Source organism: Pyrus communis, chromosome 11, assembly GCF_041283825.1.
Source record: "Pyrus communis isolate YQ-2024b chromosome 11, ASM4128382v1, whole genome shotgun sequence".
Taxonomy (NCBI): Eukaryota; Viridiplantae; Streptophyta; class Magnoliopsida; order Rosales; family Rosaceae; genus Pyrus; species Pyrus communis.
Window position 1 is genome coordinate 28,867,005 of NC_142575.1, and position 13,089 is coordinate 28,880,093.

At 39.3% G+C, this 13,089-nt stretch overlaps 3 protein-coding genes across 4 annotated transcripts; 1 reads left to right on the forward strand and 2 right to left on the reverse strand.

Annotated features, from left to right (window-relative positions):
• Window positions 1-780: 780 nt before the first annotated feature.
• Window positions 781-2,262, reverse strand: LOC137741682 (UDP-Glycosyltransferase superfamily protein). The gene is given in 4 exon segments (XM_088679078.1): window positions 781-1,219; window positions 1,221-1,636; window positions 1,639-1,878; window positions 1,881-2,262. Coding segments are annotated over 4 exon segments (1,431 nt in total). The 3' UTR covers window positions 781-826.
• A 2,947-nt stretch (window positions 2,263-5,209) lies between these two features.
• Window positions 5,210-9,356, forward strand: LOC137742392 (transcription factor GTE4-like). Of its 2 annotated transcripts, none has more exons than XM_068482249.2 (5): window positions 5,210-7,100; window positions 7,185-7,230; window positions 7,332-7,439; window positions 7,534-7,610; window positions 8,731-9,356. In XM_068482249.2, the coding sequence occupies exons 1-4, from the start codon at window positions 5,574-5,576 to the stop codon at window positions 7,581-7,583; spliced, it is 1,731 nt and encodes a 576-aa protein (XP_068338350.2). In that variant the 5' UTR covers window positions 5,210-5,573; the 3' UTR covers window positions 7,584-7,610; window positions 8,731-9,356. The 2 variants fall into 2 exon arrangements, with proteins under 2 accessions (XP_068338350.2, XP_088535288.1); XM_088679162.1 differs by having other exon boundaries at window positions 5,220-7,100; window positions 7,335-7,439.
• A 584-nt stretch (window positions 9,357-9,940) lies between these two features.
• On the reverse strand, window positions 9,941-13,012 carry LOC137741739 (malate dehydrogenase, mitochondrial). The gene is made up of 7 exons (XM_068481458.2): window positions 12,571-13,012; window positions 12,276-12,449; window positions 12,010-12,178; window positions 11,714-11,775; window positions 11,458-11,579; window positions 10,995-11,112; window positions 9,941-10,344 (listed from the first exon to the last, which is right to left on the reverse strand). The coding sequence occupies exons 1-7, from the start codon at window positions 12,802-12,804 to the stop codon at window positions 10,204-10,206; spliced, it is 1,020 nt and encodes a 339-aa protein (XP_068337559.1). The 5' UTR covers window positions 12,805-13,012; the 3' UTR covers window positions 9,941-10,203.
• Window positions 13,013-13,089: the final 77 nt, after the last annotated feature.

Below are 13,089 nucleotides of genomic sequence, written 5' to 3' on the forward strand. Positions count from 1 at the left end.
GAAATAATATTAGGAGGGTCAGTACGCGCGCAAATTTTTTTTTACCAGAAATAGCATGCATATCACCATTTCATTGAGTTTTGGTAGGCCTAAAGTCATTTGGAAAAGCATAATGCACACTTGTTAATGCCTCATTTGCGAGGGTAACTAATATGTTCCAAGGTTGCTCCCATATGAATGCTTAATAAAGAAACACACTTATCTTGAACACACTAACATTGTTCAATCATTGCATCCCATTAATATGTTTGTCCAAGAATGATGATGTTTTATTATTCACTGAGATCATCATTTCATTCACTCTTCTTTTAGACATTTTATCAAACAGTTGAAAGGCATGTATGAGGCCAACTCTAATCTTCAAAAGTGCAGCACCCAAAGTATCCATGAACATTCACCGAAGTTCGGAGGGTCAGCTGACCCCCGTGCCCCTCAATGCATCTGCCACAAGGTCCCACCTTTATTAGAGCTATGGTTTAGATGTGATACACAAAATATACTATCTCTAACATTTTTTATAAAAGGAATAAATCAGTCAAGGATGTTAGGACCGTTTAGTGATATCAGATTGGAGTGCACCAATAAGGTAAATAATGGAGACAATTTACATGGTTCGGCAATGTGTGTGTATGTTCATGGGGGTAACGAGACAAGTAAGAGCCTAACGAATAGATCAAACAGCATGACATACGAAATTCAAGAAAACTAATGCAAAAGATTATTTTCTGGACAAATACATCATATATGTAAGTAAATATAAGATTCAAAAGGGTGCAAGTATTCATACACCAAAATTTTTCTTCGACTTTTGGACTCCGATGAACTTCTAACAATCTGTGGGAAGAGGGTACTGGCAATACCTTTCGTTCTTCATGCAGAGAAAGAAGCGTTCGTACGCTGATGCCATTTTCGTTGCAGTGAACATCGAAACCACATATTTCTTGCAAGCCAGGCCCTTCCTCTTTAGCACACTAGATCCGTCTCTAATCGCCAACTCCAATGTCTCTATGAAAGACCTGACATTGGGCGAAAATGTGTATCCGAATTGTTCATCCACAACCACTGTCCCAACAATGCTTGGATAATTCGGTGTCAAAACTGGCTTCCCAGTATGCATTGCTTCGATCAATGTAAGATCAAGCCCTTGAGGCCTCAATGTCGGATTCACAAACACATCAAGTGCACTGTAAAACTGAGACAGCTCCAACGGCTCCAATGCCTCCTAAAACCTTCACATTTGGGCCTAATTCGGCGTACCTTCTTCCCCAAGGACCTGCCCCTGCTACAAGTAAATAAACATTGGGATGGCGCCTCACAATCGAAGAAAATGCCTCATAGAGAAGCGGATGCCCTTTGTCCCTCACCAAACGCCCTGCAACTCCCATCACAACACTGGCAGTGGAAGGCACTCCATGTCTTTCGCGAAACTTTGCACCCGCTTTTTGGTGTGGGGTAAATTCTGTTTCGTCAACCCCGTTTAGTATGACATGTACATTTCTTTGGGGGAGTTGATAGATGTTCATTAGAACCTCACCGGCACTAGTGCTTATGCAGATGTGTTGCGTGTAGCTTCTAAAGAATCGAATTTCCTCTACGAGCCTCAGCATTGCTTCTTGAAGCTCTGCCAGCTGCCCCCCCCCGCCCCTCTTTCAGATTCGAAAGAAGTTCTTGCAGTGGAGTGCATAATTTCGTACGATATCCCATGCCAAGTGACAGCCACATTCGTCACCGTTTTCGCATGCCAATGCGGCAGCGAAACGCTCTCGGTGTGCACATAATCAAACTCTGTAATTGCATTGGCTTTATTGAAAATTTCAAATGCTAAAGATACGTTGACAGAGCCATGATCGTTGGCAGCAAAATACACATGAAGGTTACGTCCCACCGTGCCCTCCTATCAGAAGGCACGGTGAAGACATGGATTTCGTGGCCCCGGGCAGCAAGCTCATGGTACAAAGTCGAAGCATGGCGCTCCATGCCGCCTGGGGCAGCACCAACTGGCCACGTCTTGGAGAAGACGGCAAGCTTGAGCTTTTCGGATGTTGGTCCAAAACCAAGCTTGTTCCATGGGAACTTAGCATCTCTAAGATCACCATTGAACTGGGGAAAATCGGCCCGAAAAAACGGTTCTTGAACATTCCGAAGGGATGCAAGGAAGAGGAAGAAGGATGTAAAAAGTAGGATTAATGTGAAAATTGTTGAATATCTGAAGGAGAAGAATTTGGAGGAAGAGGTTTTGGGAGTTTGGTGCTTCAATCCCATTGCTACGAATCTCTCAAAGAAAGTTTGGTTAGTTTTTTTTTTTTGGTGATCAAGATTTAAGAATATGGTTTAATTATTGATTAATATTATATTAAGTAGGTATTGCAAGTTGTACGAAGACTTTTTGATAATATGGGATTTAATACAAAGTTTCAGCCCTTGATGCCGTCCACGAACTAGTTCCATTTGTATATAGTAACTGCAGCACATGATCCTTGCTGCTGAGATCTTGTCAGCTCTTCACTCTCCAAGTTTTTGGGCCGTTTGAAAGTGTTTTTAAAATGACTAAAAATACTTTTAGAGAAAATGTTTTTGAATTTCAAAAGCACTAGAAGTGCTTCGTGCAAGAAGCATCAGTTACGTGCTTTCAACCAACCCATTTTTTCTTATATAAATATATATATTTACACTTAGAGGTGGAGAGTAATATATTAGTTTTGAACTCATTATCTACAAGATTCGAATCTAATACCTCTCACTTACAAAAGATTCGAATCTATAACCTATCACTTACAAATAAAGAAAAACACTACTTGACTATTATACTAAGTTGCATTTCATTTACAAGTTTCTAGTTGGCAAGTAATTGGCCGCCAGTTGTCCCTTAGATTTTGCTTGACTACTGAGAAAACAAAATGCAGCAAGAAGAAAAGGGAGTGATTTCTACTCCCATATATTTTAAGAAAAACTAATGAAAAATGTTTGATAGCGTTGAGTTTTAATGATAAAGAAAAAATAAAGGGTAAAATGAATAGTATCATATTGACTTTTTAGTGTAAAAATATGATTTTTCGTTAAAATGAACAGTACCGTGGGTTTTTCGTTAAAACTCTCTATATTTTAGTGGCATTTAGGTTTAAATCCAAAAAGACAGATTGATATGTTTTTCATATTTGTTTGTGTCCATTTTACCCCTTGATGTACATAAAGGATTTTAATTAAAATCCCTAATTTCATGCATGAATAACTTTCTCCTAAATCAAAATTTGAACATTCAAATATCTCAAATCTACCAAATATTTAACTTTGAAAATGATTCTAAACAATTTTGTATATTACAAACTAGAGAATACAATCCTAACTACAAGGTAATTTATCAAACAGAAAATCAATCTATGTAACAGGTAGTCTGGAAAAACATATGTTATCTAATTTAAAGAACAAAACTAAAATTTTAGGAGTTAATTACATTAATTAATTTATTACTTACTTTATGGGTAATTTAAGTATCAAAAAGCTGATGTAGAATCCCTATCATTGAATATATTTCAATAAGTGGACTATTCCTAACAGTGGTTAACAAAATTAGATTTGAATCAAGTTTTCCCAATATTTTACTTACCGAATTTTTTGTTCTTACAATTGAAATTTGAGGATATACATGACTGCGACAAAGTGACATGATGAAAACGATTCTATTTTGTTATTTTTTGAGAAACCTTGGTATGAGAAAAATTTTATCCTTCTAAAAACAAAAATAATAATGATACGAAGAAAAGAACTCCCCGCGGGTGGTGGGGGGGGGGGGTTTTGGGCGGGCTGCCAAACTTGCAAAATAAGTCGAACAACACCATAAAGTTAGGAGGAAAAAAAAAAAAAAAGTGAGACAAATCTGGATGCCAACATACACATTAATTTGAGAAGTGGTAGTCAGGCAAGCCAACATAGTCTGAAAATACAATAGCACAAGCCACCTTCGGAGGAGAATCATGTCATATTAAAGATGGAGAAGACAAGCCCATGTTAGCAAAATTATCCACAACAAGATTTCCGTCGCGATATATGTGAGATGCATAGAAAGTTATTTTCCGAATGTGATCCAAACAAATAGATCATTGTGTACAAAAAGGCCAAGGAGGATTAAAATCAGACAATTAAAGAGCAGAAATAACTCTAGAACTGTCACTTTCTAACCAAAGACACTACTAACCTTGCTAATATGCAAAAAGCTCCTCCATAAGCAGCAGGACCGAGATTTCCTTTGGACAAACCATCTGTATTAAGCTTAACCTAAGAAAACCAATGAGTAGACCAAAGGAGACATGATGAAAACAATGATTGAGTTAAAGCGCATAACTTCTTTTTGTTGCTTCAATATCCCTTTAGCTACCCTCCATGTAGCGCATTAAAATGAATTAAAATATCCCTTAGCTAGTATTTTAAAAGATAAATATTTTGTTACGATAAAACTCTATGATTTTTTTTGTTCCATAAGTATTGTAATTATACATAAATTAGATTTCATATTCTCCTAAAAAAATCCTAATTCTTAAATCCCAAAACTTGTGATGTATATATAAAACGGTTTACCCTACGAATGAAATCAACTAATTCAATTCAATATTTCTACCCGCTATAAGTTTATTTTAAGTTTCTTTCTTCTCGTGTCTCATCCGAATGTTCTCCAATTTTACTTAGTCTCTCCTTATGGCTTCCACTTCTTCCTCTTCCCTTTCAACCCTAGTGTTGCCCACTTTTTCAAAATTTCTAAGATGAATTATCATTTTTGGAGGAACAAATGCGTCTCTTTCTTGTTGAACACAACATTTGGAATTATGTTCGTGACACCTCCGAGTCCCCCCGTCTAGATTATTGCAGCTTCTGACCATCAACCCGAAAGGGCTAATCATGAGTAAGCTAACTTGTTAACCTAGGTTATACATTTTTCATTTTTAGTTGAGCGACATGATTAGTAGGTTAGAATTTGATTATTAACGAAAAAAGAAGTCGGTAGAAATTAAATCTCTGCCAAGATGTATAAGCCTAAATACTTTTCATCATTGCGGTAAAGCCTCGTCCGCAGATTATACATCCTGATTAGCCATTTTTTCAACTCATATTTTTAGTGAACGTTTAAGTGATGACTAATTAATAATCCGCTAGTACTATTAGTTTAACTTGTTCAGTAAGAACAAATAATAATCTCAAAACGACAACAATTATGAACAATACGACACACATTGGGAACGCACTAGCATCAGTACCACTGCAGAGAGCCACTGTCTAGTTCCACGAACGTACGATAACCTCCCCTGCCTATGATCCCCAATTTCGCCAAACCCTAATAGGAAACCCTAAAAGTAGGAATCTTTGTCCCAAATTCCCAGCACAAATCGATTTCTATTTCTGGGTTTTTCATCAAATTTAGAAATTCAGGGTTTTTCAGCAAAAAATTTGGAAACTTAGGGTTTTTCATGTATTAACTTTTAGGGTTTTCTTCCCCAAAACCCTAGCTTTTATTCAATTCCCACTAGTGCAGACCAATCTTGAAGAAATCAAATTTAGGGCTTTTGAGAGCATTCCCTATTATTATGGTTTCAGGACCATTGGTGGGCGACGAAGCGAGCAACAAGGCTTATTCCAGAACGACCCAGAACAAGTCCAAGAATGCCAACCATGTCCTCCACCACTCATCACCGCGGCCTCAGGACCTGACGCAACTCCGCGGCGCGCTGGCATCCAACGATTCCACGAGCCACAATGGCCTGCTGCCGGGCTTTGCCGAACCGGTCGACGGTCCACGTGGGTACGCCAAGTTCGGGAACATGGTTCGGATTCGGTTGGGTTCTCAGTCCAAGGACGATAGGAGAGAGATCAAGGAGAAGCTGACGGGCGAGCTCGAGCAAGTTAGGTGCTTGATGAAGAATCTTGAAGCTAAGGAGGTTGAGCTTAGTGAAAGGTATGGTCAATCACTGGTGGCTAATCATGCAGTAGATAATGTTAAACCTACAATGAGGGCCAATTCGGAGGTGGGTTCTGTAGGACTCCGTGATTCTGGGAAGTATCGGGGTTTGAGTGTTTCGGTTGCGGAGAATAAGAATGGGGGTGGTCAGTTTGTGGAGAAGGAGAATGTGAAGAAGAGGCCCAAGACAAACCAAGGTTCGGAGTTTCTGATTGGGAAGGAAAAGTTACCTCCTTCAGAGAGTAGCAAGAAGTTGAAACCCACTCAAGGGGGGAGAGATGGGGGTGGGGGAGAGCCCTGGTTCAGGTCAGGTAAGAATCGGAGCAAAATGTATAAGAATTGTAGTGCTTTGCTTGAAAAGTTGATGAAGCATAAGTTTGGCTGGGTGTTTAATAAGCCTGTGGATGTGAAGATGCTTGGTCTTCATGATTACAATACAATTGTTAAGAGACCGATGGATTTGGGCACGGTGAGGACGAGGCTGAACGAGAATTGGTATAAGACGCCAGCGGAATTTGCAGAGGATGTGAGACTTACATTTAACAATGCAATGTTGTATAACCCGAAAGAGCAGGATGTTCATCTTATGGCGGACCAATTGTTGAAGTTGTTTGAAGTGAAATGGATGAATGTAGAGGCTGAGTATAATCTCAATCTGAGAAATGAATTGGGTAATAATTCAAATTTCACAACACCTGTTTCAAGAAAAGATGAAGCTCCCGCTCCTCCCCCTCCTTTGGCATCGAATATGAGGACTCTCGATAGAGCAGAATCCATGACAAAGCCTGTTGACCCCAAGTTGAAACCTGTGAGTTCTGGTCATCCAGGTAGGGTATCAGTTCCAAGGAAACCAAAAGCCAGGGACCCCGACAAAAGGGATATGACTTATGAGGAGAAGCAGAGGCTCAGTGCAGACCTCATGACTTTGCCTTCTGAGAAACTAGATAACGTTGTGAAGATTATTAGGAAAAGGAACCCAGGGCCTTTTCAGCAAGAGGATGAGATTGAGGTGGACATTGGTAGTGTTGATCCTGAAACTCTTTGGGAACTGGATAGGTTTGTGACTAATTACAAAAAAAGTTTGAGCAAAGTTAACAGAAACGTGGAGCTTGGTCCTCAATCAATAGCAGAGCCCTGTGATACCATCCAGGAGATGGTAAGACAATAAATTTGTTCCCTACCCTGCTTCTCACTTTTAAGTTTTTCTGCCTAATACATGATCAACTTATCATCTTTGCAGACTGTAGCACCAGCCACTACAATGGCGGCAAAAGAAGCCAACGCAGGTAATAAATTTTAACTCTTAAGCATCAGTGGCACTTTGGTTAAGGTCACTCTTGAATCCTATGACGTTCTACTTGTTTAACACTTCCTGTTTCATTTGTAGAAGTGGAAAACAACAGTAATGCATTTTCCCCAGTTCAAAGAGAAGAGCAAGGTGATAATGTGAGCAGATCAAGTGGTTCTAGCAGTGAATCTGAATCCTCTTCAAGTGGTAATTATCGATGTTTTTCCGTTACTATTTATGTAACGTCCTAGTTCTGTTTGATGTTGTTATGAGTTTATTTATTTTGCTATTTTCTATGCAGATTCTGACAATGAAAGTTCCTGCGGTGTTGAATCAGATTCAAATCATTGACCTAGGACTTGAATTGATTTACTTGAGGTAGGTGGCATTATCTTTCTCTTGGCTAACAATTTATTGTTATTTTTATTCAGAGCCAGCTTGTCGACTACTGAATTAATTTTGAATCATACATAGATAATAACAAGGCAATTGTAATATTCAATCTTTGGCGTTCCATGATTGTTTATAATCGAGTTTCTTTAATCTTGGCAACCCTAAAGAAGAAAATAGAATGGTAACTTTGTATTATGCCAGTTGTCATTTCAACAATTATGGTTGTTTTTATTCTCCCCGCCCAAATGGCTATTTGTCAATAAATAAATGCTGACAGTAGTTTACTCTAACTTTCGGTCAGACTTAGACCTGTAGGAAACTGTTTGTTTCTTCAAATTTTACATAATATGTTGAATATCTTTGTTCTGTGTTTCATACCATTTCCTGTTTGAGAAAACTTTCATCACTCTAGCACCAGTGAGGCTGTCGCCTTGAATTTTTGTTTTGCAGTGGCTGTCCACTGGATTCATGAATTTTCTCCAAATACCATGAAATTTTTCGAACTGTGAATGTCTGATGGCGTTTTAAATCTTACTTGCCTTCCTTTGTAAACAATGAACAGATATCGTGGTCATTTTTTTATTTACACTGCTTTTGCTTATCCATGGACATGCGTGTGTGAATGCAGTGTTTGTGAGTGCACGTCTGCACTCATGTGTCAAGAAAACTCTTGCTGGTTTGAGAGCAAGACATACGAGTCCTCTATAATATTCATTTTAAAAGATGGCCACAACCTCTAAATGTTAGTGCATGTGCATATAACAGGATTCTGAGTTTTTATTACATGAATCCCTCGGAAGCTTGTCTTGCACTAAACGTAGATAGCTTGCGTGCTAGTTACATCTTTAAATGCATGTATACATTTAAGATATTCGATTTTAGTGGACAGAGAGACATTTGCATTCTCCTTATCTGTTGTGTTATCAATAAATTTGGATGATGTTAAATCCCGATTCACGAGCATACTGAGTTTGCAGCAGTTTTCTAAAACTCAGGTTAAGTGATTCTGTACATGCATGAGATATTCAGTCATTCGCTACTTATTTTGCTTCATTTATGACGAAGACGTCTCACACAAGTTTTCTCCTATTTCTTGACATCTCAGATCTTTTGAGAAGTTTTTGTTTGGCCCGGGATATAGTTGGTGTAGATCAAAGCGTCCAACGAGGGTCATCATCTTAATTGCTGCTCCTGATCAGAGTTCGTCAGAGGTGTATATTGGCGTAGGAAAGTTAATTAAGGAGTGTGCTATTCACACATCTCTTTTTACTTCTCACACACCCTTTATTAATTTCTGTCATTTGATCTTCTTTAATTCAGTCGATCCGACGGCCGCAAATTAAGGTGTGTATGAAGTAAAAAATGGTGTGTGGATAGCACATCCCTTAATTAATTAGTAGTTGTCGCGTATGGAAGAATATGAAGTTAGTAGAAGGAACTATTCTGAGGGCAGGAAAAAGTTTGTATAAAAAATATTTAGAGTGCAAACAGCAAGCTACTTGCTTATCATTTCCTCTTAAAAAGTGATGTTAGAAGTTGTTTTTATGGTTGGGCTTCTGACTTGTCTTCCACCCCAGAACCTTCCTGCACTAGTTTTCGGCATCGTAGTGCACACCCTTCTGGTTTCTCTGGTTTTGGGGTTGCTCTAGTTATGTATTCCGTTGTCCAAGAACCAATTTTCATTTTCTAGTGGCGGAGCAAAGTAAAATTTTTGTCGATTTTGAGCTACAATTGTGAAAGCTTGTGCGCCAACGAAACTGATGAGTTTTTGAATGATCGAAAACATCAAAGAAAAACTATGTTTAGTTTTGTTTCTAAAACTTCTAACATTTAACCTTGTGCGCATGGACAGATTCTCTCTTGAGATCAAAATATCGTTGGGCGGTGTCACTTGTTCAATAAACGCTTGTCAGGTGTTTGTAAAGTGAATTACTTGTTCAATAGACACTTACCACATGACGAATTAGAAACAAGATGTCTACATTTAGGTGAAGTTGCGTTTAGTGTGGAGGTCACGCCGGCCTGGATGGAATCCACGTTGAAATGAGCAAATGGCGAGTCCAAGTGGGATCCTTGTTCTTTAGCACACAGCTTTGTCCATTTGCACCCAAAACTAAAAACTACTAAAACTTCACCACACAATTTTTAATCCTCCAGGTCACCACGAACAATCAGTTCCGGAAAGGAGGTTATCGAGAAGAGATTCTCCCTTGCAACCAATTCATATCCCCAGGCAACACTTGGCACGTTCAAGAAGCAAACCACTCATCCAATAGGGACTTGCAACGTGGTGATCACTGATCACAACGTGGGAATAAGAAATGTTCAAACGACATTACGATGATTCAAAGTTCAAACAACATAACCCCTCCCATAACATGTCATTGGGAATTATTTATAGAAACCTTTGTCTATTAGAGCTGCTTACTCCAATGAAAAAAGCAAAGCCGGTGCCCGTGCCTGTGCCGCTGGCAGCACTAAAAATACATCACTACTTGGACAAATGCAAAATTTGGATGGGTTACCATCGGGACGGGTGGATAACCCCCATTCCCCAAGGCATTAATACTACATTACACTAACTCTGGTTGGCAAACTTGATACCCTTCTCGATGGATGATTTGAGCTCAGGGATCAAGCTTTGCAGTCCTTCCTGTTCAAAGTCCGAGAGATTACCCAACCCCAAAACTTCCTCGACTCCATTCTTTCCAAGCCTCACCTGAAAAAACAATGCAGAGGATGCTTAATTGCTTATGACAAGAAAGGTGAAGAAAAATATAGCATCATCAACAATTTCAACCAACTAGACAAACAAGAGACGCAAGATTACAAATGGCAAGCATATGGATGAACCCATTACGGAGATATACAATGCAACGACCAACATATGCTATATCTATTGAGTGCTACCCTCCAATAGCACGTGTTACAGTTCAAGCTTCTAACTCATGTAACATGCATACAAGTATGCAACCGCAATGGTTGAGACACATCGAAGGCCACTATTAACTAATATATTTCAACCACCATATAGTGAAATCAGAACAGCCATCAATAGCCAAAACGGGAAGTGCACCGTCCAGCAAAAAGATGTATACAAAACTGTTTCTCGGTGGTAGACACTAGGAATCACAATCAAGGCACAGACTAGTAGGTATGACTACAAACATAATCACATTTGGAGACGTTAAGTAGCAGGCTGCAATACTCAAGCTGAATAGCACTCATCCGTATAGACAATTACCAGTATATTAAAAAACAAAAAATAGCTCGAGGAAAAAAGAAAGTTACAAACTAAATGTTTCAAAAAAAAAAAAAAAAAAAATCAAAGGTGAGGATATGAATCCCTAATTTGTTGATCTCACTAACCTTAGAAGCAAAGAAAGGAAGTTCAGTGATACTGGATTGCACAAACGAACATTCCACAACATCGGGCACTCCATTAAGTCCCTTCAGACAAGCATCAGCGAAAATAGCGCCAGCATAACTGCAAGATAAACGTAAGTTAGTCCAGCAAAATACATAAATTTCTTCTTTGTTTCCCGATGAAAATAGAAAATTGAAACAAAGAAATCAATGGAGGAATAAGAAAAGGGAAAAAACATTATGGAAGAAGCATGTAACACCTTGGAATAGCTATGGATCCACAATGTTTTAACACAGATAAAAGGGTATTACAAAACATTCGCCACATACATTTTCACATTTAACTTTGTACATTACATGAAATATAAATTTCAATTTGAAAATAGGCACATATAATGATGATATATAAAGTCGAAGCATCTGTGCAAACAAAGTGTGCACGCAATGGTTTTATCCTAACACTTACGCCATTGACAGTGTTGCAGATCCCTTTCCAGCCTTTGCTTCCACAACTTCCGTTCCTCCATCTTGTGTTCTCTTTGTCAAAGCCTTGATAACATCATGAGGCAAATTGGCTGTCGGGGTAGCCTAAAACATTACAAGACAAAACAGTACAAAATAGCCAACTCTGAGTCAAGACCAACCAAAGCAAATACCACACAAAGACCAATACATTAATCTCATACAATCAAACCGAAGGGATTAAACAATTTGAGTGATACCTGAGAAAATAGTGGCAGAATGGTGATGCCAGCATGGCCACCAACAACTGGTACATTAACCTCTGCAAACACAAACCCATGTTCTATATTTGGTACTGAAGAAAACCCAATCTTGCAAAAAAAATCAGCTCCTAAAAACCCTCAAATAGTACAATATATATGCTTTAATTACATCTAGCTAAGTTGGGATTTGAGAACATCAATCTTTTGCTAAAATCCGGAACAGAAGCACAAAAATAACACAAACATAGCTTAAAGGAAGGAGCTTTTAGAAGGCGGGTCAATAATGTATATACCAGCAACATTAGCATTGGCCTTTCCAGCATAGAAAGTCTTGGCCCTGACCACATCAAGAGTAGTGACACCAAACAACCTCTTCTCGTCGTACTTCCCGGCCTTCTTCAACACCTCGGCCGCAATCGGGACTGTAGAGTTGACTGGGTTGCTAATCATGTTGATCAGTGCCTACCCAAAACAATCACCCAACAACCCAATTCGATCAAAATTTCAAGATTTGGGAAATAAAATTCATAGAAATGAAGAGCACGAAATGGATACTCACATTGGGGCAGTACTTAGCGATGGCGGTAGTGAGACCCTTGACGATACCGGCATTAATGTTAAAGAGATCGTCTCGGGTCATCCCGGGCTTTCGGGGCACACCGGCGGGGATAATTACGACGTCGGCTCCCTCCAAGGCTTGTGCGAGCTGCTCTTCACCGGCATAACCCTTGACCTAATCATCGCAATCAATCAAATCCCCAAAATTAATATAAAAAAAAAGTTCAAAACTTAAGACCGAATCGGAGGCAATCCGATCGACGAAGAAAAAGCATTAGAGAGGGTTCGGAGAGTACCTCAGATCTGGTGTTGATGTGGCTAACGTCAGCGGCGACGCCGGGGGTTCCGGCGATATCGTAAAGGGAGAGGTGGGAGACGAGAGGGTTGAGCTTCATGAGGAGCGCCAGGGGCTGGCCGATGCCGCCGGCGGCGCCGAGGACGGCGACCTTCCGCTCGGGGACGGAGGCAGAGGAGTAGCTGCGGCGAGCGACTCGGTGTACGGATCTGGCGATGGAGATTGAAGGCCTCATTTTTTCTTTTTCTTTTTTTTTTTTTGCTTCGGGAGTGTCGAAAGCTCGCTGCTTTGAATTGCTAACACTGAAACAACAACTAATCTACAGAGTGAGAGATGCGTACTGTATATATTTATGGTTGGCTCATAGCGAAGCGTGTTATTGAATATTACTTTTTATTTAATTTTTAAGGGCTTTTCAGAAGGTAAATGCATTTTTCAGGCATGAAAAGCAAAAGTTTGTAGCATATTCTATTAATATTCCCTTTTTTTTTTGTTTATCTGCCTTTTGATCTGCAAAATA

Coding starts and splice junctions, on each gene's coding strand:
- LOC137742392 (XM_068482249.2), top strand. CDS start 5,574: ATGGTTTCAGGACCATTGGTGGGCGACGAAGCGAGCAACAAGGCTTAT. Junction 7,101..7,184: donor GTGATACCATCCAGGAGATG/GTAAGACAATAA, acceptor TCATCTTTGCAG/ACTGTAGCACCAGCCACTAC. Junction 7,440..7,533: donor ATCTGAATCCTCTTCAAGTG/GTAATTATCGAT, acceptor TTTTCTATGCAG/ATTCTGACAATGAAAGTTCC.
- LOC137741739 (XM_068481458.2), bottom strand. CDS start 12,804: ATGAGGCCTTCAATCTCCATCGCCAGATCCGTACACCGAGTCGCTCGC. Junction 12,450..12,570: donor ACATCAACACCAGATCTGAG/GTACTCTCCGAA, acceptor TGCGATGATTAG/GTCAAGGGTTATGCCGGTGA. Junction 11,776..12,009: donor GGCCAATGCTAATGTTGCTG/GTATATACATTA, acceptor TTGTGTTTGCAG/AGGTTAATGTACCAGTTGTT.